General features: G+C 40.5%; 1 protein-coding gene and 1 long non-coding RNA gene across 4 annotated transcripts in view; one reads left to right on the forward strand and one right to left on the reverse strand.

Annotated features, from left to right (window-relative positions):
- Positions 1 to 3308: 3308 nt before the first annotated feature.
- On the reverse strand, positions 3309 to 22349 carry LOC103881992. 3 transcript variants are annotated; one of them, XR_002520346.2, is made up of 3 exons: positions 21950 to 22314; positions 6970 to 8160; positions 3309 to 3343 (listed from the first exon to the last, which is right to left on the reverse strand). It is a non-coding gene; the product is annotated as an uncharacterized LOC103881992 (long non-coding RNA). The 3 variants fall into 3 exon arrangements; XR_002520347.1 differs by lacking the exon at positions 3309 to 3343 and having other exon boundaries at positions 6084 to 7146; positions 8067 to 8160; positions 21950 to 22349; XR_002520345.2 differs by lacking the exon at positions 3309 to 3343 and having other exon boundaries at positions 6084 to 8160.
- A 31-nt stretch (positions 22350 to 22380) lies between these two features.
- Positions 22381 to 25871, forward strand: part of SUCLG2 (succinate-CoA ligase GDP-forming beta subunit) — a 278401-nt gene continuing 274910 nt past the window's right edge. The window contains exon 1 of the mRNA XM_021934245.2: positions 22381 to 22533. Coding sequence (XP_021789937.1) covers positions 22450 to 22533 — 84 coding nt within the window. The 5' untranslated portion in view covers positions 22381 to 22449. The remainder of the gene's footprint in view (positions 22534 to 25871) is intronic.

Here is a 25871-nt window from a genome sequence, read left to right on the forward strand (position 1 = left end):
GTTCATCAATTCTGGGACATTGATAGTGTGAATTTTATAATCAGTAAGGATGAGAAGGGAAGTGCCTGGAGCTGTAATAATTCCCCAGGATAAATATCATAATGTGAGGACCTGTCTGAGTAGTCCACTCATGACTCCAGGTCCCTACAACTCTCTGTCACTGTGAACCCAGCTGCATTAGTCTAGGTTCTCCAGAGAAATAGAACCAATAAGAGATACAACTATAGATACAGATTTACTATAAGGTATTGGATTGCATGATTATAGAGACTGATTAGTCAAAGATCTGCAGTAGGCAAGTTGGAGACCCAAGACCCAAAGCAAGAGGTGACTGATGTTCCAGTTTGAAAATAGACAGAGAAAGAGAATTTTTTCTGCCGCAGCTTTTTATTTTATTAGGCCTTCTCAACAGATTGGATGAAGCCTGCCCACACTAATGAGGGCAATTTGCTTTACTCAGTCCACCAATTCAAATGTCAATCTCATCTAGAAACACCCTCACAGATACACCAAGAAATAATATTTCACCAAATATCTGGGCACCTCATAGCCCAGTCAAGTGGACACATAAAATTAACCATCACTCTCACTAAACATTGCTAACTCATCAACTCAACCTTTACTACCATCCCACTCAACCTCACCTCACCTCACTACCAACCATCAAGTCAACCTCATCTCACTAACTCATCAGCTTCAACCTTCATCCCACGTGGAGGCCAGGTTCACCAAAGGGGCATGCATCCCTTCTCCTCTTAATCACAAGCTCCAGCCATTCCTGGTTACAGAGGCTGTGCCTAACCATCAGTCTTTCTCTGAAGGAGAAAAGAATGCCATAAAAAACACAGCATTTCCCAAAATTGATTCTATGGAAAACCAGTCCCATAAGATACTCTGGGGGAAAAAAGAAAGACTTCTTGAAAACAAAATGTTATATCTCTGTATGAGTTTTCCATGCTGCATAACACATCACCACAAACTTAGCAGCTTAAAACAATGACCATTTTTTATCAAGGTCAGGAGTCCAAGCTTGGCTTGGCTGGGTCCTCTGCTCAGAGTCTAACAGGTGAGAAATAATGGTGTTAGCTGCGTTCTTTTCTGGAATTTGGGGTCCTCCTCCAAGCTCACATGGTAGAATTCAGCTCCTGGTAGAGGTCGAACTGAGGCCCTCAGCAGAGAGAGGTGGACTCTCTCCATAGGCTGTCACATTTAGCTGTCTGTTCTTCAAGGTCAGCATGAAGAGCCCAGTCCCTCTTATTAAGTCAGGCCCACACAGGAGATTCTCTTTTTTGACTAATGCAAAGTCAACTGATTTGTGATCCTTCACTTTTGCTACATCATATAGCCTAGTTACAGGAGTGCTATCCCATCAGTTTCACAAATCCCACCCTCACTCAGAAGAAGATCAGATAGGACAGGTAGGCTGGGGGGTTGGAATCCTAGGAGCCTGCCATAACTCAGATTTAGTTTGTGAATTAGCATATTATGGGCTCTGAGAAATCCTATAGTAAAGAAATATGATTGACTTTGTTCCACCTATTGTTAACCAAATTTATTTGGCCCATATAAAAACGTAATTTTCACATAGCACTGATTATCATCTTTGTAATTACTGGTTTGTGTCATCCATGTTTTGGGATATGCTGAAACAGAAAAGGCCTGCACTGTGAAGTTAGATGGTCCATGATTAAAATTCCCACACTGGACCAGGTCCAGTAGCTCATAACTGTAATCCTAGCACTTTGGGAGGTTGCGGCAGATTGCTTGAGCTCAGGAGTTCAAAAGCAGCCTGGGCAACATAGCAAAATCCCATCTCTACTAAAAATATCCACACATAAAAAAATTATAAAGAAAAAAATTTTTTAAAAATTTAAAGGAAAAAAACATCCCCACCCTGACACTTTCAAGTGACTTCAGCTTGGGCAAATTTCTTGACCTCGCATAACCTTGATAAAATGGATGTGGACTATCAGCACTCTGCTTCTCAAACTGTTACCACAATGCAATGAAAGTAATTAACACCTTGGAATATGCCTGGCACAGGTTAGAGGTCCAAAAATATTTTGTAAAACATGCTGGCTCCCTTCTGTCCCATTTTTCACATGAAATTTTATAAACAACTACAAAAATGATACTCTATTAATGTTAGAGTGTTACAAGCTTCCTAGATAACAGACGTGAAGCTTCATAACATCCTTAAACTAAAACAATTATTTAAATTTAAGAGGTAGTTTGGGTGTGGTGGCTCACACCTATAATCCCATCACTTTGGAAGGCTGAGACAGGTGGATCACCTGAGGTCAGGGGTTCGAGACCAGTCTGGCCAACATGGCAAAACCCTGTCTCTACTAAACACACAAAAAAAATTAGCTGGGAGTAGTGATGCTCACCTGTAGTCCAAGCTACTCAGAAGGCTGAGGCAGAAAATCATTTGAACCCAGGAGGTGGAAGTTGCAGTGAGCCGAGATCACGCCATTGCACTCCAGTCTGGGCAACAGAGCAAGACTCAGTCTCAAAAAAATCATCATCATAATAAAATAAATAAATAAATTTAAGAGGTAGAATCTTTATTTATTCTGCCCATTGTAATTAATTTGTGTTTTAAACAGTATGTTTCACCCATACTACCAGCACAAGGAATCTAGAAATGAATCATTGGCATATATATGTAAAGAGTTTCTGAAATCTTCTAAACCACCAAAGCAACAAAAACATGAAAAATTTGATGTTATTGTCTAAGTTGAATTGGTTAACATTGATTGAGATGTAACAACAATGTTAACTGCCATTCCTTTTATAATAATTCAACCAAAGTGTTATGTAAAGCCTTCAACAACATAATGTAAATCACAAGCTATTTAATGCCTTCAGAACAAGTACCAACTATTAGAGAGAAATTATTTGACATTTAGGTGAACCTGCAGGGGAATGTCTATATAGTACTGATTAAAAAGGTATAAAATGACAAAATTTGTGATTAATATTTAAACATTGTAATAATTGTGTGACCTCCTGCAAAGCATCGTTTCTCAGTCTCGGTTTGTTTATCAATAAAATGAGTATAGTACCCACATCATAGGAATATTGTAAAGACAAAATACATAAAACTTAGTGTAGTGTGCATAACTTGTTAAATGCAAAGTTAATTATTATACAAATTCAAGTTACAATTTGTGTTAGTCCATTCTCACACTGCTATAAAGAACTACCTGAGATTGGGTAATTTATGAAGAAAAGAGATTTAATTGACTCACAGTTTCTCAGGCTGTACAGGAGGCATGGCTGGGGAGGCCTAAGGAAATTTACAATCATTGCAGAGGTGAAGGGGAAGCAAGCATGTCTTCTTATGGATGGCAGGAGACAGAGAGAGAGAGAGAGAGAGAGACAAATAGAGAGAGAAGGAGAAGATGTTACACATTTTCAAACAACCGGATCATGTGAGAACTCTATCACAAGACAGCACTTGGGGGATGGTGCATAGCCATTAGTAACCACCTCCATGGTCCAATCACCTCCGACCAGGCCCTGACTCCAATGCTCAAAATCCCAATTCAACATGAGATTTGGGTGAGAACACAGAGCCAAACCACATCACAATTTGACCTCAATTTTTGTTGTATGCTGTGCTTTGAAATCCTTGAATGAAAAGTTGTTGATGAATTCTGAACAATTCAGAAACTTTAGACTGAAGTTCATGTTGTACCTATCACTTATTAAAAGAAAAAGAAAGAATGATTATATTATTCAATGTCATTAGGCATTAACAGAGGGAAGAAAAGTGTAGAGAATATATTACCCATAAGCAAAATTCTTTTAAATGGAATCCTTTACAATGTATCCCATGAGGCATCTGTAGGCCTTTAGGGACACAAAACAATTTATTGAAACTTCTGTGCAAATTGAAACTCATATTTGGAGCAATGCATTAAGAATGTACAGATTATTTATTCATGCTCTTCTCTGAAGGAATTGCAGAGATCACTTTTATTATACAAATGCTCCTTCAGTGATTAAAATCCCTTCTCTTTGACATATGGATGAGAAAGGAATAAAAGCAAGTGCATAAAAAATGAAACCTACTCTGATAGATAAATTGCATATATTCAAGAATGAGGAAAATTGTGTGTGCATGTTATCATATTAAAAAAATAAAATATATTTGGAACTCCTTGAGTTTCCTTCCTCAATAATGAGAGGCACAGAATGAGAATGTTCACTTACAGTAATTTTATCAGCACACCATCAGTAAGGCCAGAATGAATGGTAGACATTACTCTTGCAGAAACATGAATAGGATATCATTTTGATATTACTTCTGCAAACACAGCTAGCAGAGCCAATGTTCATTCTAAACTGCTTGTCAAGGTTTCATAAGAGTCACAACAAATAAAGAAAAAATTCTTGCAGTTTAACCAGCTTTTACTGGGAGCTGTAATGTATCCAGTCCTTTCCTGGGCACTGCCATAAATATAAGAAAAAGATGTTGACATTTTCCAGTGCTAACAGGTGAAGTTGTGTTAATTTTGTACTCCACAATTCCAAGGGAGCTAGCTTGAGAGTTTTTATAGTGTATAAAACATAGGGTTGAGGCAGGGCATGGTCACTCATGCCTGTAATCCCAGTACTTTGGGAGGCCAAGGCGGACAGATCACCTGAGGTCAGGAGTTGGAGACCAGCCTGGCCAACATGGTGAAACCCTGTCTCTACTAAAATTACAAAAATTAGCCGGGTGTGGTGGTGGGTGCCTGTAATCCCAGCTACTTGGGAGGCTGAGGCATGAGACTCTCTTAAACCCAGGAGACAGAGGTTGTAGTTAGCCAAGATCATACCACTGCACTCCAGCCTGGGTGACAGAGCAAGACTCTGTCTCAAAAAAAAAACCAAAAAAACAAAAATACAAAACATAGGGTTGGGATTCACTCATTTGGGGGTGCGGGGCACCTGACTTTGCCACGTAAGGTGTAAACATGGGTAAATTTTTCAGACTTCGATTCGTTCATTCATCAAATGAGAATAAAAATATCCAACTCTTATCTTCATTATGGGAATTGAACGGATAAATGTATATAAAATATTTAACCCAACATGTTATAGACGTGCCATGGTGGTTAACGTCTGTCTTTGGCTTTCCCCAGTATTAGCCTCTGAGACAGGGATTTTGGTGCTAGAAGCTTATTTGAGAAGTGATTCCAAGACACAGAGGGCGAAAAGCTGAGACATGAGACAGAGAAGGAAGATAATAAAGGGTGATGTCTTGAGCAGGTAACTGCTGTGGGTAACAGAACCCAACTCACTGGGGGAACTCAAAATAAAGTAGAACAGCTTTAGAATTACCCCTCCCCAGAAGCAAAGGTGCTAGGGTACTTATCTACCAACTCTCTGTTATTGGTTTAGGATTGATTCCTGGAGCATTAACCTTTCTGCACTTCTAGCCTACCCTGCATGCTGGCCAAGCTTGCTTCCAAAGACAGAGAAATGACCGTAGGTGGAGAGAATTAAAGGGTTTTCAGTGAGCTGATTACAGAGGCAAGCACTTAAAGAATATAGACAGAGCTTAAACAGGATCTTCATGACTAAGACTTTATTTAACTTCCCCATGACTCCTTAGCTTCTAGGCTCTCACTGCTTTATGAGGCTTCTATAACTCAAGTAAAATGTTTCTAATTGTATTCTTTCCATTTGGAAACATTAGGCCAACAGGATTAGAAAGTATACCATCTGAGTTGAGTGGAATTAGAGCTTTGAACTTGGACATCTAGATTTTATACAGAGTTGGCTTGCTAGATGCTCTCAAAGAGTTCACAACTGAATTGGGGAGACTGTACATACACAAGTTAAAACATGTAAGTGAAATGCAATTTAGAAGTTTAGGGCACTAAAGTCAGTGCAATGGCATTTGTTTTTTTTTTTTTTTGAGACGGAGTCTTGCTTTGTCACCCAGGCTGGAATGCAGTGGCGCAATCTCTGCTCACTGAAAGCTCCGCCTCCCGGGTTCACGCCATTCTCCTGCCTCAGCCTCCCGAGTAGCTAGGACTACAGGCACCCGCCACCACACCAGGCTGATTTTTTGTATTTTTTTTTTACTAGAGATGGGGTTTTCACCGTTGCAATGCCATTTTCTAAGAGGTAAGACAAAGTTTCATCACTGCAAAATCTGCTGAAATTCTTAATGTTTTTCATCTAGTATCATTTGCCATCTTACTTTGAAATTTCAAGGCATCTGAATAGAGCACACTTAGTGTTGATTTGTTAAATTGTGAGCCGTTTGGCATGATAGTAAAATGGGCTAATCGTTCAGTATAGTAGAGTAAAAATGACCAAATTTTGGATACTGAATTCTTCTGGTTTATTATTTTGAAGAGAAAAGAGAGAAGAAAATAGGTTATTTCCCAACTGTGGTATAAATACAGCATCAAAGCTGAAAGTGAGTGCATAAAATTGGAGAAGCTTTTCTGAATATGTAAGCTGTGCTAATTAGAGTAGATAAAAATCAACTAATGAGTGTCTAACTTTGTGTGCAGATCTGTGCTTAGAAAGATGGTGAGATAAGAAAAAAAAAATAGGCTCTATTGAGTTAAAAACAGAGATCTAAGCTCTGCTTCTTATTAGCTGAGCAATTAGGTAACTTAGCTTCTCTCTCTGAAGTCTAAATGCATCTTCCCTAAAATGGGCATAATAAGACTTACCTCACAGTTGTGTGAAAAGAATATGACATATAAATGTAACATGACATATAAAAGTGTTAGAGGCCATCAACAGCTGAACAGACAAACAAATTGTGGTACATCTTTACAACAGAATGCTACTCAGCAATAAAAAAGGATGAACGACTGATGCAGAAACCAACATGAATTAATCTCAAAATAAATACAACAGACAAAAGAGAGTATATACTCTAGGATTCTATTTATATAACATTTTAGAAAATACATAATAATCTATAGTGATAGAAAGCATATGAGAGATTACCTGAGGATGGAGGAATACAGAGGAGTGAGATGGCACAGGAAACTTCTGGGGTAAACGAGATGTTCATTATCTTGATTGTGGTGCCGGCTTCATGGATGTATACATATGTCAAAATTTATCACATTGTGCATTTTAAATGCATGCCATTTATTGTATGCAAATTTTACTACAATAAAGCTGTTGACAAAACAGTATTAGATGCTCAGTAAATGCAACTGTCCTTTTCTAAGTGTGTGTTTATCGGACCTTAATGCAACTTGCTTGGGGTCAAATTTGGTAAGTCCAAATCAGCTGAAGCTATACAGATTTTGTCTGCCCATCACTTCTTTCTTCTTCAAAAGAGCAACAGCATTGTCCCTCTTTTGGTAAACCTCTCCTACCTGGCTCAAAAGCATGGTGCTTTTTGGGGTTGCCAATCATACAGACCCAACACTTTGGACACTTAGGAACTGGCATGTGCAGGGAACACCATGTGGCCCTTTCAGATCCCCTCTACCAAATGCTGTGTGCCCAGTCCCCAACTACTTCTTCCTTTTGCTGCAAAGTTTGCACCTGCAACCTTCTTCAGAGGATTGCCTTTGAGCTAACAGGGATGACTTGCCTATAGAGAGCCGGGGTTTACATCCTGCTGACCAAGGCAAACTGTAACCGATGACGGGCACAGTGATGTTTTGCCCAGCTCCCTTGCTGTGAGAGGGGACAAACTCTGACATGCAATTTACGCTCTAAGCGCTCTGTGGGCCTAGGCTGGTGCTTCATCTGAAATTGCAGCTTTGACCAGTAATTTTCTCTTCCTTATCCTGCCTTCCTATTCCCTTACCATTTTCTACTGAGAAATTTTCCTTAATAAAACCTCTTGTACCTGAATCTGACTTCAAACGGCACAGCAGCCATCTCTTTGGCCACTGAGATTTCCAGCAATACATCTGGGACCCCAGCTGACCTCATGAGGGTCTTTTAGATATTTTGAGACTTGAGCTGGGGCTGTCTTTCCTCTTTGGTCAAAGGGAAGTATGGATGTGACACTAGAGCTCCTAGGTTCCTCATCTTGAGAAAAACACTGCTTCGAAAGAGGAATGCTAAATAGAGAAACTCACCAGAGATGAAGTGAGAAACTCCTGGTGATGGTTGGGTCCATGATGCCAGATACCTTTAACAACAGCACTCTTTTTCCTTCTGGGGTTGTTCACACTGACCAATAAATAAAGCATGTATTTTGAGTCATACTCAAATATTTAAAAATGTTTTTCATACTTTTCAGTAGTTTTTAGTAGTTTGAATTGATTTTCTTTGGAACACCAAACTCTCCCCTTGCACAGACTGATGAGATGAAATCACACTGGGGGAATTTGGAGCTAATCTTAGGTTTCTTTCATTAAAAATTATTATTTTCCACAAGACACAGACAATAACATAAAAACTCCTTGTATCAAGGAAAAGCTAATCTTAATGGCACAGGCTAATGCTGATAGCATAAAAATGACTTCCTGAGAAAGTTTAGCTCACAAATCCTCTGAACCCTTACTAAATCAGATGGATAGCAGGACCATTAATGGCTTGGAGAATTTTCAAACTGAAATTTGCTATTTTGTGCAGAATATTAGAATAGTGCTTCCTCGGCTTGGCTAAAATCAAACTAATGACATTGGAATTACTATTTTAATTCATTTAATGATTGCTTGATGAGTTAAAACTTTTTGCTTCTCTCTTGTTATATTTTTAAAAAATTAATCCACTCTAAAAGATGAGATATATGAAAATAAAACATTTCATGCAATAATCTCTGTTGTTTTTAGTGGGTTTTTTAGTGGAGGGAGGAGATATATCTTGGATTATTAAAGGTCAAAAAGGTGAGATTGGCAATATTAAGTGTTACAGTATTTCTGCTCTAAGAAGAAATATTTATAATACTGGTCCTCAACCAGGGGAGATTTTACTCTTCCTCCCCACCCTCGTGTATTAGTCCCTTTTCATACTGCTATGAAGAAATACCCGAGACTGGGTAATTTATAAAGAAAGGTTGAATGGTCTCACAGTTCCACATGGCTTTGGAGACCTCACAACCATGGCAGAAGGCAAAAGGCACGTCTTACATGGTGGCAGGCAAGAGTATGTGCTGGGGAACTGCCCTTTATAAACCATCTTTATAAGATCTCCTGAGACTTACTCACTATCATGAGAACAGCATGGGAAAAACCCATCTCCATGATTCAGTAACCACCCACAACAAGTGGGGATTATGGAAGCTACAATTCAAGATGAGATTTGGGTGAAGACACAGCCAAACCATATCACCTGCTTCCAGGGGATATTTGGCATTGCAGTGTCCAGAAAGATTTTGAATTGTCACAAGTGTAAAGGAGGGGGCATTTGCTACTGCGTATAATGGTAGAGGCCAGGGATGATGCTAAATATCCCACTATGCATAGGACAGCCCCCCACAACAAAGAATGGTCCAGCCCAAAAGGACAATAGTGCAGAGGGAATTAAATTCTCATTTACACCCTTGTTACCAAATCTTCCCTTTCTTTTACCTCAGAGCTGTACCCCGGAGAAACAAAAGGAACTACTCTAGACTGGAGTCTAGGTTAAAATGTCAGTCCTGAAACCTCTTAGCCATGTCATCTAAGGTAAACTACTTTGCCCCTCTGTATGTTTTCCTTCTAATTTTGTAACAGTGCAATAGCACTTACCTCATAAAGCTATTCGGAGAACGAAATGAGGTAGACATTTCTAGTAAAACTGCTTAGCACAGTGCCTGAACATAACATAGATCCAACACAGCTTAGCCATTTATTGTTTTTGTTACAACAGGCAGAAGTTTGGGGCAGATATAGAAGATAAAGCAAGAGACTGGGCTTGGTGGCTCACACCTGTAATCCTAGCACTTTGGGAGGCCGAGGTGCGTGGATCACTTGAGGTCAGGAGTTCGAGAGTAGCCTGGCCAACATGGTGAAACCCTGTCTCTGCTAAAAATACAAAAATTAGCTGGGTGTGGTGGTGAGTACCTGTAGTTGCAGCTACTTGGGAGGCTGAGGCAGGAGAATCACTTGAAACTGGGAGGTGGAGGTCACAGTGAGCAGAGTTCATGCCACTGCACTCCAACCTGGGCAACAGAGTGAGACTTTGTCTCAAAATAAATAAATAAATAAATAAACAAATAAGAAGCAATCTTTTCTTGGACTGTTTTGATTAACTCATAGTAATACTAGAGATATTTTATTGTATCTTAAAAAATAAAATATTAGAATTTCATTTAAAAAATTACTGTATATCTTCTACCACAGACACCCTTACTCCATTCTTAAGCCCTAGCCTCACCTTTCTCTTTAATCCCAGAACCTCTTGTTCTTCTCTCATTATCAACCTATCTCCATCTTCATCTTTTTTTTTTAATAACTTGAACTTACCTTAGATTCAGGGGGTGCATGTGCATTCAGGGGTGTCTGTTCTGTGGTTATATTGTGTGATGCTGAGGTTTGGGGTATGAAGGAGCCCATCACCTAGGTAGTGGGCATAGTACCTAATAGGCAGTTTTTCAGCACTTGTCCCTTTTCCTCTCTCCCCACTCTGGCAGTCCCCAGTGTCTCTTGTTTCCATCTTTATGTTCATGTGTACCCAATACTTAACTCCAACTTACAAGTGAGAACATGTGCTATTTGGCTTTCCTATGTTAATTTGCTTAGGATAATGGTCTCCAGCTATATTCATGTTGCTGCAAAGGAAATGATACTTTTTTATGGCTGCATAGTATTCCATAGTGTACCTGTACCATATTTTCTTTATCCAATCCACCATTGATGGACACCTAGGTTAATTCCATGTCTTTGCTATTGTGAATCACGCTATGATGAACTGAAGTTAATTCTTACTTTCCCCCAGCTCTCTCTGCATTCCTGAACTCCATGGCCTTTAAAGTAAAGTTTCAAGTAGGTTATAAGATCAGGCAGTATAACGTCATGGTCTACAGGGCAAATTTTGTCAACATCCTTGCCTTTGTTTGGTCTTCTTTTTAAAAAACTGCTTTTCTTTTATTTGACTACTTTTAGATAGGACACATACATGTTACCAAGGCTCCCATGACTCCTTATTCCCTTGTTTGGCTTACTTTATTCATTTAGGTTTCTTTGCTTTGTCTCCTGAAGGCAACTGGGTTTAGATGCTGCAGGAGGTTAGAGGCAGAGGATTTGACTGTGAGAAGGACTGAGGAAGGCTACTGGAAAGAGCTAAGTACTGCAGCAGTGGGCTCAGGAAGGTGGTGGAAAGGGCAGCATTCTGGACAGGTCAAAAGCTGTGAATACCTGTGCCAAAGTAGAATGTATATGGCCTTTTCTGAGGACAAAGAATATCACAGTCTGGGTAAATAAACCATCAGTGCAGGAGAGTCATTGCAGAGACAGTCAGAAATATATACTTAAACCAGAGGCTCTATAGAATGAAGCATTAGGTGGAAGAATTTGGATTTCATTTGTAGTAACGGAAAGCATTACAGTTAAAAAAAAAAAAAAAAGGACATGGAAGTCACAAAAGGAAAAGGATCTTTTAATTTTTTTAGAGAAATAGATTTTCTTTTTTTCCTATCAATTTGTGTTCATTGTAGAAAGGTTAGAAAGTAAAGGAAATGGGCCAGGCGTGGTGGCTCATGCCTGTAATCCCAGCACTTTGGGAGGTTGAGGTGGGTGGATCATAAGGTCAGGAGTTCAAGAACAGCCTGACTAACATGGTGCAATCTGGTCTCTACTAAAAATACAAAAATTAGGTGAGCGTGGTGGCGTACACCTGTAATCCCAGCTACTCAGGAGGCTGAGGCAGGAGAATGACTTGAACCTGGGAGGCAGATGTTGCAGTGAGCTGAGATTGCACCACTGCGCTCCAGCCTGGGCAACAGAGCGAGACTCTGTCTCAAAAAAAAAAAAAAAAAAAGAAAAAAATAGAGAAAGAAAGGAAATGAAAATCACCCCACCCACCTCCTAGCCTTCAAATTATTTATAGTTACCACACATACACACACACACACACACACACGGAGTTTTAAAAACAAAGTTTAGAGTCATCTATAAAAGTTTTAGTCTATTTTAAAAATTTGAGATACCAACAGTATTTTTCCAAGTTGTTAAAGTTGTTAACTATTTTTAAAAAATATTTTGTCTGATACAATTGCAAAAGTAAGCAAAGATCTGTGTTCACTGCAACATTATTTGTAAAACTCAAAACCCAGTAAATGTAAAAACAATATGAATATACTTTAACAGGAGCAACTGATGATTTCACTAATATTTATTGAGCATCTACTGTGTGCCAGGCACTGTTCTAGCCATCGGGAATGCAACAGCAAGCAAAGCAGACAAATTATTTGCACTCATTGAGCTTACATGTCAATGAGTTTATATTCTGGTGCAGAGCTTAGCAACTTTTTCTGCAAAGGGCTGCATATTACATGTTTTTAGTTGTATGGTCTCCAGGGTCACTACTGAATTCTACTATTGCAGGTGGAAAGCAGCCATAGACAATACATGCACCAACAGGTATGGCTGAGTTCCAATAAAACTTTATTTACAAAGATAGGCAGTAGGCTAGATATATATGTAGATACAGATTATAGATATATAAAGAGAAAATATATGAACAGACAACATATAGATAGAATAAATTATTGGACTAGAGGCTTTAAACTATTCTAGGATCTGAATATATTAATAGATTGCCAATTTATCCTTTAGAAGGATGTAACAATTCAGTTTCCACTTCTACCAACAAGAAGAAGAGTGCTCACTGCCTCCACAATTGTATCCACATTGGGCATTTTAATTTATTTAAAAATGTACAACTTTAATAGGCAGTATTATATTTTATTTTGCATTTCTTCAATGCAGTCAGGGAAGTTAGCCATTTTTTCTTGTTTATAGGTCACTTCTATCTTTTTTTCTGAATTGTTTATTCTCATCCTTTTTGTCTATCATTGTGCTTTTTAATTTTTCTTTTTATAAGAGTTTCTAGATACTTAATATTTTCATGTAAAAATTTTACTCTTTCCAACCTCAGCTAGATGAATTAAAATTTAAAAATGAAATTTTACTTTAGTCTCCCTCTAGTTTTTTTCTTGTGGCATTATGAACTTCACTCTTCTGGAAACTCTTTGGCTAACTGATCTGAGGTTATTTCAAATTTTTAAGGTAGAATTTTGAAAGGAAACTTGCAGCGGCTTTTAGCTTAGAGATATCTCTACAGGCAGGTTCTTCTTTGTGGTGGCTAAACTCTCTTTAGCTCATGGCCAGCCATTATCTCTGATGGAACTCTGCTAACATTCATTTTGCCTACAATATCAAGAGTTCTCCACATTATTTCAGCCCATGGTTGTAGGAACTAGGGGCCTAACTAGGTGACAAGGCTAGGATTCTTTGCCCTGCTTTCTTTGCTGAAGTGAGCAGACCTCCTTCAGAAGCTGATCTGCCTCTTTGACTTGGCTTTCAGTCAATTTACTTCTGACATAATCACGTTTGCTTTTCCAGGAACTTAACAAAGCTTGATATCAGAAGAGGAGAAATCATTATTTGCACCACTTCTATCTACTTCTGCTGTAAAATCTTTTTTTTTTTTTTTTTTTTTAACCAAGTATAGGTTCTCTCAGATTTTCTTCTCTTGCTGTCTCTAATCTTTTTATACACATCAATAAAAGTCAACCAAACAAACACTTTCTAGAATGCTTGAGTCTCCTTATGTCTGCACTGAGAAAATCCCAGGGCAGCATTTTTACAGCTACATTGCAGGGCCCAGACTGCAGGAATGTTTAGAGAATCCATGCTGTGCTAGAAATAATACGGAACAGGACACAAGTTAGTAATTGAGGTGGTCAGGAAAACAGGTAGGAATATAGTTTAGAGCTACAGTTCCAAAACTTTTTTTCAAAATACAGAACCTTTTTTTCTAACAGACTCAAATGCCTCTCTTCCTATTCCAAATAAAACACTAAAATGATCTAATATGGTTCGTTGTAAATGAGAGGCAATATAGTCTATCTTGACCCCACATCCCCCTTGATCCACCCTGGAAGTTATTTGCAGCTCAGGAGGATAGACCCAGCCTCGAGCACCTGAATCTCTTGGCCCTAAGGCTTTATCTAGGTATAGGGGCATGCAAGGGCCCAAAGGGGAGGCAGGCTGGAGATGAAGAAGGAGTTCAGAGCAGGTGTGAATGCCCCTAAGAGCATCCTTCAATCAATAAGGCATGAGAGTTGGTGAATAAACATGATCAGTTCCGTGCTCCTCAATGAAACAATTGTATAGCATTTTCCATAAGTCTCTCGAAGGTTTCCAAAAACCAACCAACCAAACAAAAAAACCTCAAGTGCCTACACCCTATCAATGTAGTCTTTTATTAGTTTTCACCTTCTCCATCTCACTTCCTCAATCCTTCTCCTGCTGTCTAGGATCACCTCTTACATAATCTCTTTGTATCCAAATTGTTGTTTTAACGACTGCTATGGGAGAAACCCACTTTAGAAAATGGAATGATGATGCAGAGATTGTACATCAGAATTAGATAGCCCGTGTTGACCAGTATGGTAGCCACTAGCCATGTGTGGCTATTCAAACTTAAGTATAAATTAAAAAAAATGAAATGAAATTAAAAATTGATTTTCTCAGTCGCACCAGCCATATTTCAAATATTCAATAGCCACATAGGGCTAACGACTGTGATAATGTACAGCACAGATATAGAATATTTTCCTCATTGCAGGAAGTTCTATTGGACAGTTCTGGCCTAGAATCAATTCCAGATTGATTGGAACTGGTCTTCTCCTATTCATTACATCAGGCCATTTACTCTCTGCTTTAAGACTCAGTTTGTACGTCTGTAAAATACGTCGGTGGCCAGGATTAAGATAATTTCTGTAAAGCATTCAGAAAGCACCTAAGTGTTCAATAAAAGGAGGGGGAAGAAGAAAGAGCGAGGTGGAGCTCTAAGGTGTCCAAGGACTCTGAGGAACTGTATACAAAAACAACTAGTGTAGTGTGTCACACAGGGCAGGTTATTTCCCTTCATGAGCCTCCACTTCCTTTCTCACTGGGGACTACTGGCAGATTTCTAGACACTCATGAATCTTTGCATCTTCTTATTAGGGATATTTTTGCACCAGATTCATCTTTATTTATTTACCCATCCAGTCAATAGCAGTTTGGCACCTCCTGTCTTCCAGGCACTGTACTGTGGGCAGAGTAATAACAATGCAAAAACACGGTCCTTGTCATTGCAGATTTTAAAATCCTGAAGGATGAAGCAGACAAGTAGCAAATGCAGTAACAAACCTCTAATAACCACTGAGATACCCCTAGCTTCTGCTTCAGGGAGGCTTCCTGAAGGGGGTGACTGAAACTCAAAGGATGAGAGAAACTCATGCTGGTGAACAGCATGGAAGGGTGTTTCAGATAGAGGGAAGAGCATAGAGGCATCTTTTGGAGCCTCAGTCCATACTCCTTGCTGTCATGTAGTAAATTAGGTTTTAGAGGGGATGGGGAAAGTTTGAGGAGGATGGTAGAAGCAGGGGAAGAAAGGGAAGACAAAATGTGAAAGGAATGTGAAAGGTGGGAATTGGATAGCTGCTGATCTTCCCTCTAGCTATGCCAAAGTGCTACCTTCGATGCTGGTGCTTATTTATTTATGTATGTATTTATTTATTTTTCGAGACGGAGTCTTGCTCTGTCATTCGGTTGGAGTGCAGCAGCGTGATCTCTGCTCACTGCAACCTCCGCCTCCTGGATTCAAGTGATTCTCCTGCCCCTGCCTCCCAAGTAGCTGGGATTACAGGTGCCTGCCACCATGCCTGGCTAATTTTTTGTATTTTCAGGACAGATGGGATTTCACCATGTTGGCCAGGCTGGTCTTGAACTCCTGACCTCAAGTGATCTGCCTGCGTCGGCCTCCCAAGGTGCTGGGATTATAGGCTTGAGCCACCGCGCCTGGCTGATGTTGGTGTTTCTCCAACCATGAAGCATGAACCACCTACAACAAAGACAGTGGAGTAGGGGCATTATTTATAAGAATGCGGATCCTTAAGCCCCAAGACAGACCTACTGAATCAGAATTTCTGGAGAGGATGGCCCAAAGGAATTCTGTTACATACCTAAGCTAAGAACCATGGCCTGTGGCTGGGTACAGTGGCTCTTGCCTGTAATCCCATAACTTTGGGAGGCTGAGGAGGGAGAATAGCTTGAGTCTGGTCGTTTAAGACCAGCCTGGGCAACATAGTGAGCCTCTATCTCTATAAAAACATATATTTTTTAATTAGCTGGGCATGGTGGCATATATATGTAGTCCCAGCTACTCAGGAAGCTGAGGTGGGAGGATTGCATGAGCCCAGGAGCTCAAAGCTGCAGTGAGCTATGATCATGCCACTGCACTCCAGCCTGGGTGACAAAGCAAGACTCCTTCTCAAAAAACAAAAAAGAGAAGAAGAAAAAGAATCACTGCTGTGGCTGCTCACTTTCTAATGAGGCAGGACATTTGTAAAAGAATGTTCCTTTAATTTTTACTTTACTGTTTAAAAGAAGCTTTCTTAATAATATTGAAGGTGCTGAACTCCACAGGTTCCAATTGCAATAGGAATTTAGGTTTTATTTCTAAATTCTTTTCCACAATCAATCTAATGCTACTTTTCTCTTTTAGTTCAAGAGCCTCCATAGTCCTTTGTGTAAATGTTCTTTCCTCAGCTTTTACCATCTTCTTCATCCAGCTCCAAACTCCCTGCCAAAAGAATATCATCACCCTTGTTTCCACCATTTCATCTTGTTCTCTTGTTCCACTGACCTTGTCTCCAGCTGGGCCTTCCCTAAGTTAATGATGTTCCTTACTCTTCCTTCTTTCTCATCTTGACTTTGACCTGTCACCACTGCTCTAAACTTGCTTGCTGTGAATTCTCTCCAGGGTGCAGTGAGAATTTCTCTTGAGCAACTTCAGTTTTGGCAAAGGAGGCACTTTTTGTCATAAATCCCTTTTCTTCTGGGCACCTTACATAGTCGGCCCTCACTGTCCATGGAGGATTGATTCCAGGAACTCCCATGGATAATAAAATTCATGGATGCTCAAATCTCTGATATAAAATGACATAGTATTTCCATACAACGTATGCACATCTTCCTGTATACTTTAAGTCATTTTTAGATTACTTGTAATACCAAATATGCTATGAAAATAGTTGCTACACTGTATTTTTTTACTTGTATCATTTTTTATTATTGTATTGTTATTTTTTATTTTTTCCCCAGAATATTTTCAATGTGCAGTTGGTTGAGTCATAGATGTGGAACCCACAGATACAGAGGACCGACTGTCATTTAAATAAAGCTGCTGAGAAATACTATCAAAATTAATCATTTTAATGCATTATTGAAGAGGGAAAAATAACTTAAGCACAATGACCATTCTTTCTGTGCCACTGGCAAACAATACAACTGAAGCACTGGTTAAAATGGTTGTCACAAATTGCAACAGGGCTATTACCTATGCATATAATGAAAGGCCAAAAAGTTTCTTCTCCTGTAAATTCCAGAAATCTGTTATCCATTAAAAAATAAATAACCAAATGACATCCACAGATGCCCTTTATTTCATCATTGTAATAGTGATTTTCATTCCTGACACGCAGCAGCATGAACTCAAATATGTAATTCATGAAAATTAGGATTGTTTCTTAAAAAATTCTATTCGACTCTTCTGGTTATAATGAGTTACTATTTGTCAAACAGTTTTTATGCTTAAGTGAAAAGGTAATGGTAAACAACCACCGGAACTGCCAGATGCAGTATCCCTTTGCTGGGTTTCATGATATGTCTCTTTGGTAAATCTGGGCCCCTGGAGTAACCAGTGCGAATATGAAAATGAGCACATTATTTCACTGTTAACAGGCACTGCTAAGATGAAAGAGAAGGCACGTAGGCCTACTGATGTTTTTATTTTTCTTTTTGCAATGATTAACTGAATAAGAAACAGTATAGCCAAGGTGCTAGAAATACAAAGCTTAATCGTAGAGTTTTAGAACTTCATATATCAAATGCATGCAGTTTATGAGAAGTGTTACACTGTCAACTCACAGCTCAAATAAGATGTCATACTTGACCTTCATTTTACTAATAGGAAAACTGAGGCTCACAGATGTAAATACTAAAGAAATAAACACACAAAAAAGAGTTCTTAGTCAAATAATGAAGGCATGGTAGGTAACAGCCACTGGGATCTCAAGTGTTTGAGGATGCATCTCATTGGCAAAATAGTTACTATCATATCATAATCCCCTTTTCACAGATAAAGGAATTGAGACTGTTAGGTAACTGCCCAGCCATGGAGTTTTTAAATCGTAGAGTCAACACTTGCAATGTCTAACTTTGTGCTTCAATCTGATACCAGAGAGTGCAGAATGCTTTCAATAGTGCTATTGCCTATGGCCGTAGTTACTGTTCAAGCAGTTCACAATTGCCATTTTGACATAGCAAAAGCATAGAATAGCTATTCATTCACCTTAAGCCAATGCTTCTACATGTCCCAGCTGATTTAGACCACGGGTAGAGAATGGGTTTTGTACCAGGTGTCAAGGCTCTCTCAAAGCATCGGTCATCATCTCCACCTATGATTTATCAGCTTTTTGTCCTACATTTAGGAAACAAATGGGGGATACCAGAGTAACTCATCTTTGGATTCACCAAGAAACATCTTGAGAGTTCATGCCTATGGTTTGGTTTGTTTGCTTTTTTATTTCTCAAACTAAAGATCACTTTGAAAAGATTATTTAAAATGCAGGTCCCAGTCTCCATCCTAAGTGATTCTGATTCCATGAGTGTGAGATGGAGTCCAGGAATCCCAATACTTGAAACTCTAAAACAAAATGTAATGGTTCCTTGACCACTACTCTCTATCCTCTTCTTGGAGGCAACCACTTTAGACTCTTAATACTTTTGTCTGGCATTTGTACATCTCTGTAATTCTCTAGTGCTATCAAGATAAATTACAAAGAGTCAGGGGTCTCCTAATCCACATCTCAAATTGGCCCTGGTGTTTCACATTCGATATCACGCAAATATTTGTTATGGACCCACTAGAGGAAGAAAAAGAACATTTATGAAGTCTTTACTTGTGCAAGGTCTTTACATGTAACATCTGATTATTGACTACTTACTGGCACCCTATGAAGCAGGCATTTCCCTAGCCACAGGTGTTCAAGTGGGTGGAGGTCCAGTTTGGCTGAAAACTTAATGTTTGTTCCAGGAAAGCACAGTGCAGAACTCTGGTAGAATCTAGATTCCTATTTTGGGGAGGTTGGAGGATGGAAGCGGGGAGTAAGAAATAGGGAGAAATCTTACAAGGAAATCTATAATGCAACTCATTCCACATATGTTTATTGATTACCTTTTCTAATCCAAGTCCAGTGTTAGGCACTGGAGATGCTACATGAATGGTTATCTTTCTTCCTTCTGTCCCTTCTCCCCTACCCACTTGCTGCAGAGAAGGCACAAAGAGATAATGTGAGTAAAGACACTGAGGAATTGCTGATGAAAGATTTAGACCCCAGAGCCCAGACAGTCTTCCAAGTCAGACAGGAAAACTCTTAGGAGGCTGATAAGCCTGGAAAGTCCCCAAGTTACTCACCAGTAGACAGTGAACCAAAGAATGCCAAATGTACTTGGATGACAATCAGAAAGCCTCTCCCCACTCCACTTTCAAAAATCCCACCATAATAGAAAAATCGCATCTTAAAAGAACACTCATCAATCAAAGACTGTCTTAAGAGTCTCTCCTTTATCTCTATAAAACAAACACTTCTTTCAAATGCCTTCCAGTCTCATTTGGAAGGAAAGTGACAGTAGCCAACTCCCTTAGCATAATAAAGTCTGAAATAACAGCCTTTGATTAATTCTATAGGTGGTCTTCCTCCTTCTGGCAAAATGTTCAGAGCTCTCAACAAGTTTAAACGTTCACTCTCAAACGTTAGCAAGTCTTTGCTCTATCTCAGCGGACCCAGTAGGGGTAATGATGAACAATATGGAAACTCAAACCCAGTCTTGTCAAGAGGAAGGTGTTAAGGAGAGTGATTAGAGTCCAGCTTTGGGAAATTTGATCCCAAGCTGTGTCACCCTTGGCAAGTTACATGACCTTAGAGTCATGTAAATGTCATGTGGAACTCTGTGGCCCAGTTTCTCTCTGGCAAAATGGGAATAACAGTAGGACCCCTTTTGCAGGGCTCCTGTGAAGATTAAATGACTGAAAACAGAGGCAGCAGAGTATATGTATCAGGAAAGAGCATCCGTTTGCTATTTAATAAAAAAGAAACATGAGTCCATACTGATACAAGTGAATAAAAGAATTCACTGAAGAATAGTGTTAAAGTGAACTAAATATGGCCTAAGAAGGACTCGGTACTTCTATATTTGAGTCCTTGTGGACGACTGCAACCTAGCTTAATAGGTAGACAAGATTGAAAACCTAACTTAGAAGTATGCGCCTAAAACAATAGCCAAGTCTTGGCCAATCCCTGTGGCCATATTTCAACCATTTATACATTGCTGACTGTTCAAACTGTTTAAGGCAAACGCCAAGCTGTAACCAATCCAGCTGTTCTGTACCTCACTTCTGATTTCTGTACATCATTTCCCTTTTTTTGGTCTATAAATCTTCTTCTACCACGTGGCTGCACTGGAGTCTCTGCGATAATCTACTGTGATTCTGGGGACTGCCCGATTCGCGAATCGTTCATTGCTCAATTAAACTCTTTTACATTTAATTCAGCTGAAGTTTTTCTTTCATCAATGGAGATGATGGGAAGACAGCGCAGTTTTTCTGAGTAGAATACAAACTAATAAAGGTAGGATGGAGTTAGAGCATTGCCACTTTGCCACCATCGTGGCAATAATTGATTTAAGCAATCATTATCATTATCAAAAGATGCTAAATCTAGTGGGTACAATTATGTCTCGAAATGGGCTAGAAATTATATTAAAATAAAAATCCTCAGTTCCCCCACTTTCCCAACAGAGAGGTTAGGAAAGAAGCTAGTAGCAACAGTTGTCTACTTGTGTTACATTGTACCTTTTTTCATGATCATATGCTCAAGAAGGAGTAAGGTTAAAAAAAAATCTAAAATAGTGCTTAATTTGGGGGTGGGTGGAAGGGATGTGAATCTCATCTCTTATCAGACCTGCCACCTCTGGCAAGTTACTTAACCTCTGTGCACCTCAGTTTACTCTTCTGCAAAATGGGAATTGTACACTTGTACCCGCTTAAAAGGTTGCTATGAAGACTAAACAGGTTTATATTTGTCAAGTGCTTGGCACATATTCAGTAACTTTGTTGTTGTCGTTTTTATTACATGTACATTGCTTAGACTCCTGTAAACTCTATGAAAGGGAAATACTCTTGGGACCCCCAAAACACTAAGCTAAAGGGAAAAGTTAAGGTGGGAACTGCTTAGGGCAAACCTGCCTCCCATTCTATTCAAAGTCATCCCTCTGCTCACAGAGATAGATGCACAGCTGATTGCTTCCTTTGGAAAGGCTCATCAGAAACCCAAAAGAATGCAATGCTTTGTCTCCTATCTACCGACAACCTGGAAGCCCCTCCCTGCTTCCAGTTGTCTCGCTTTTCCGGACCAAACCAATGTACATCTTACGTACATTGATTGATGTCTCATATCTCCCTAACATGTATAAAACCAAGCTGTGTCCACGACCGCCTTAGGCACTTGTCGTCGGGACCTCCTGAGGCTGTGTCACAGGCGCGTTTTTAACTTTGGCAAAACAAACTTCTTAAATTGATTGAGACCTGTGTCACGTATTTGGGGTTCACAACTCCAGATGAATGTCGCTTTTATCATTCTGATTACTGGGCTTAAAATCCTCTAATAGCTTTACATTGATCTTGGTTTAAGGATAAAACAAAACAAACACCCACAACTCCCTAAGGGATGGAGAGCCTCCCCGACCTCTCCTTGACCCACCTGAAGCCCTGGGCTGCAGGCTCCTCACCCGTCCCTGTTCCTTAAAGTCTCAGCTCCAACACCACTGTTCCAGATAGGCCTCTGGGACGCCAGGACTAGACCAGGGGTCTCTGCGGAGGGCGTCAGCTACGTGAGCCACCCTTCCAGCACCCACTGCCATGGCGAATATTCGCTTGTTTGGCCATCCAGGGACTGTTTGAGCCCCAAGACCGCAGGGCTCGGGCTCTGTCTTTGCTCAGGACCATAACCCGGGGACTGCACAGTAGGCCCTGAGGCCTTGGGACCGCTCAACGTGAACCGGGGCCAGGTCGCGGACCGAGAGCTCTGCGGCCTTAGGAACGCCTGCGCCCCGGAGACCCAGGGGGCCGGCCTGGCCAGGCCCGCCTCTGCCACCTCCTCCCGCCTGCTTCTGCTCCGACCCCTCCTCCCGCCGCTCCTCCTCCGCCTCCTTCCCCTGCCCGCGCCCGCCCTACTGCCCCTTGCTGGGTTTCCTGTTTAAGATGGCGTCCCCCGTGGCAACGCAGGCCGGGAAGCTTCTGCGAGCCCTAGCAGTGCGGCCCCGCTTCCTGGCGGTCGGGTCCCAGGTGAGCGTGGAGGCAGGAGCTGCGGGCGCTGACCGCGGCGCCCGCCTGCCCGGGCTTCCCTAGCTCCCTGCTGCTCTTGCTCTCCGCCTGGCGCCGTGCGCGGCCCCTCGGGCGCCCCACTTCGGGAGGCGCCGCGGCGCCGCGCCGGGGTCCAGGAGGGACCCCCGCTCCAGTGTGGGGCAGGGGCGGCGCGGGGGTGGCCCCGGGTGCCTCGGGGTGTGAGCGGCCCAAAGCACGGGAGTCGCCGCTGTCTGCCCCTCCGGCTCACGGTGAAGGCGCTGAAGCAGGCGCTGGATGCAAGTTTAAGAAAACTTTCTCCGACCGGGTTTTGGAGCCCTGAGGTTTTATTGTCAGCTATACTAATTCTGCTTTTCAGACGGCTCGCACTAACCCTGAGCACATTTAGGCCACGTGATAAACATGCCTGGAAACCCATTTCAGCCCAACTAGGAACTCATCCCCCCGGGTGAACTTCCTGCGGGCTACCTGCTTCTGCAGACTTTTAAGGTGCCTGAGTTGGTCAAATCCATGTGTCAAGGAGAAAAATGGGAAACGATCTTTCTCCTCTTTTCAATGAAAAATCAGGCCTGTCACTGAAACGCATTAGACAGTTGACCCTGTCCATGTCCTCCTTGTCGATGGAGAATGAAACCAAAGAGGGTCAGTGGTGGGCTGGATAGCGATTGGAACTCGGCCTCTAGGAGATATTTACCTTGTGCAGATGGCAAGCGTTCCAGTAGTCAGAAGGACTTAAGGGAAGTTTTGAGTTGGTGATGACTCTTGGAGAAATCACTCAACCACTGAACTGGTTAGTCTCCGTAGATTATCTCTCTCCCCTTTTAAAGAAAGCACAGTCAGGGATTCAGCCACAGCAGAGTTAATGCCTTGCCTATTTCCACATTTTTAATTGATGAGAGGCAAATTATCACTCATACAATTTTAACCAGGATGTGCATAGTATAGTTTTTTAGAAAATTTAAAAAATAGCGATTGACGGTTTTTTGAGTTACTCTAAACTTTGGTTCATTATGACATCTGTGAGCTATTTTTACCCCTCTCCTTTCCCATTTCTCTGTTATTGTTAATGTAAATTTAAAAGGTGCTAATACTTACTACTGTAATATTCTTAATAGGTGCTTGACAGTATAGTGAGGTAGCAAAAGGAATGGCAGTTTTGTCTAATTAAAACTCACTAATAACTGTTGTAATACAGTAAGGAGAATACCTCCAGGTGAGTTAAGTCTTATTCATTATTTAAGTGTTAGAAAAAGCAAGAACTAGGGTGCTAACTATGAGTGTAGACTTGAATTGATGAGAAACATAGGGCCCAGGGCAGTGAAAACTCATGAATTGTACAGAGAACCCTAAAATGCAGAGTGTTTAGCTGAAGTATGTGAAGCCTATGTGCCTAACCAAGAAACAAGAGGCTGAACCCAAAACAGGAGAAAATCTGGTTGGGGAGAGATACTCTTGGTTTCTCAGGAAAACTGGGTAAAAAGATCTGTTCGCACACCCCATCTGGTTACTATGATTTGCATACTTGTGGATGATGTTATTCTGTAATGTCTTAGAAGACAAAAATAGGTTTTTTTTTTTTTAAAGATAGAAATGTATACAATGTCCAACAACTGAAAATGGATATTAGCAATCATTTAGTCCAGCCAGCTCATTTCATGGGTAGAGAGATTGAGGCCTAAAGAAGTTCGATGATGCATTCAAGGTTACAGTGAGAGTTTGTGGCATTCCAGAGTAAAGGCTTACCTTTATGTTGCTGTTACACCATGCTGTTTCCTGGTGAGTATATCCTTCCTCATGAAAATAAATTATATCAACATGCAAATTAATCTGCAGACCAGTAGTAACTGTATAACATCCAAGTCATTAGCACCACAGATACATTTTTATTTTTTTCTTTATGACCATCTTAGAATTGTCCATAAAAATGGTGAGTATTGCTCATGACTTGTAGGAAAGCCTATTTTCAAATTCTTGGGTGCTTCCTATGATCTGTTTCATGTACACTGATTTGATATTATGTCTGCATAGTCCCTTGCCCGTGGCAGACATTACAGTTAAACATGGCCCACTTCTCCCATCATACTTAAGAATCCTCACCAAGTATCCCAGAAATCTGTTGCCACTCTTGGCCCAGACCTACTTTATACCACCAGGCCTTGTGAAAAACTGTTGTCTCTACAGAAATAAAAGACCCAGTTTCTGCTTAGAGAAATAACTTTAACTGGTCTCTCAAAGATACCCATAGAATGACATTTTGTCTTCTCCCTCCCTATGGTTAAATTTAACATTTGACACATATACCTGATTCTTAGTGTCGCTGATTTTTTTTTTTTTTAACCTTTGCTCTTAGCTTTACTATTTTGACTTTTGATTGATAATGTGTCCTTAAAGGGTCCACTTTAGTCATTTCTTATCTTTCATATAGTTTTTATTCAGCCCATACCATTTGACAGGACTGTTGTAGGCCCTGGGGTTTGGGGGTGGTGAATGAGGCAGGCAGAGTCTTTGGCCATGTGATACTTTATTTTAATGGAGGTGGGAGAGAGTGAGCCAGTACACATATAACCAATAATGAAAATGATTTCAGCCAATCACAAATTCTATGAAGAAAATCAGTCAGGGTCATGAGATGGAGAATGAATAGCTTCACAGTAGGGTAGTTTAGACTGGATGATCAGAGGAGACTTATTTCACAGAGTGTGTTTTTGATTGGCATAACTTTTTAAAACTGAAATAGAAGATGTCATGAAAAATGCACAATTATAAATGAACAACTTGATGACTTTTCATAAACTGAATGCACGCCCAGCTAACTAGGTACAGATCAAGAAAATGATCATTTAACAACAACCCAGAGGCCCCCTGGTGCTCCTGCCTGTCATTACCTCTACCCTACAAAGGTCCACCAGTCCCCTGACTTATAACACTGGTTTTGTTCATTTTTGTACTTTATGTAGGTGGAATTATATATATGCATACACATACTTGACATTGCTCAGCATTATATGTGAGTGATCCTGGAGATGGCCTTTTTGACATTTGAACTGAGACATGAGTGATGAAAGGTAGCCAGCTAAGTGAGACTAAAGGGAACAGTGCTGTTAGGCAGAGCAGACAGCAAGTGCAAAGACTGAGATGAGAATGAGCTGGGCATGTCTAGGTAATTAGAGGGGGAAAGTGGTAGTAGACTAGGTCTGAGAGGAATACAAGGGCCAAATCGCATGGAGACCTGCAGGGTCTGCTAAGGAGTTTTCAGGGGGTTTAAACCCTACAGAGGCTGAATCCCAGTCCTGGCAGCCAAAGCACAAGCATGTAATTAA

This window comes from Papio anubis, chromosome 2, assembly GCF_008728515.1.
Source record: "Papio anubis isolate 15944 chromosome 2, Panubis1.0, whole genome shotgun sequence".
Lineage (NCBI taxonomy): Eukaryota > Metazoa > Chordata > Mammalia > Primates > Cercopithecidae > Papio > Papio anubis.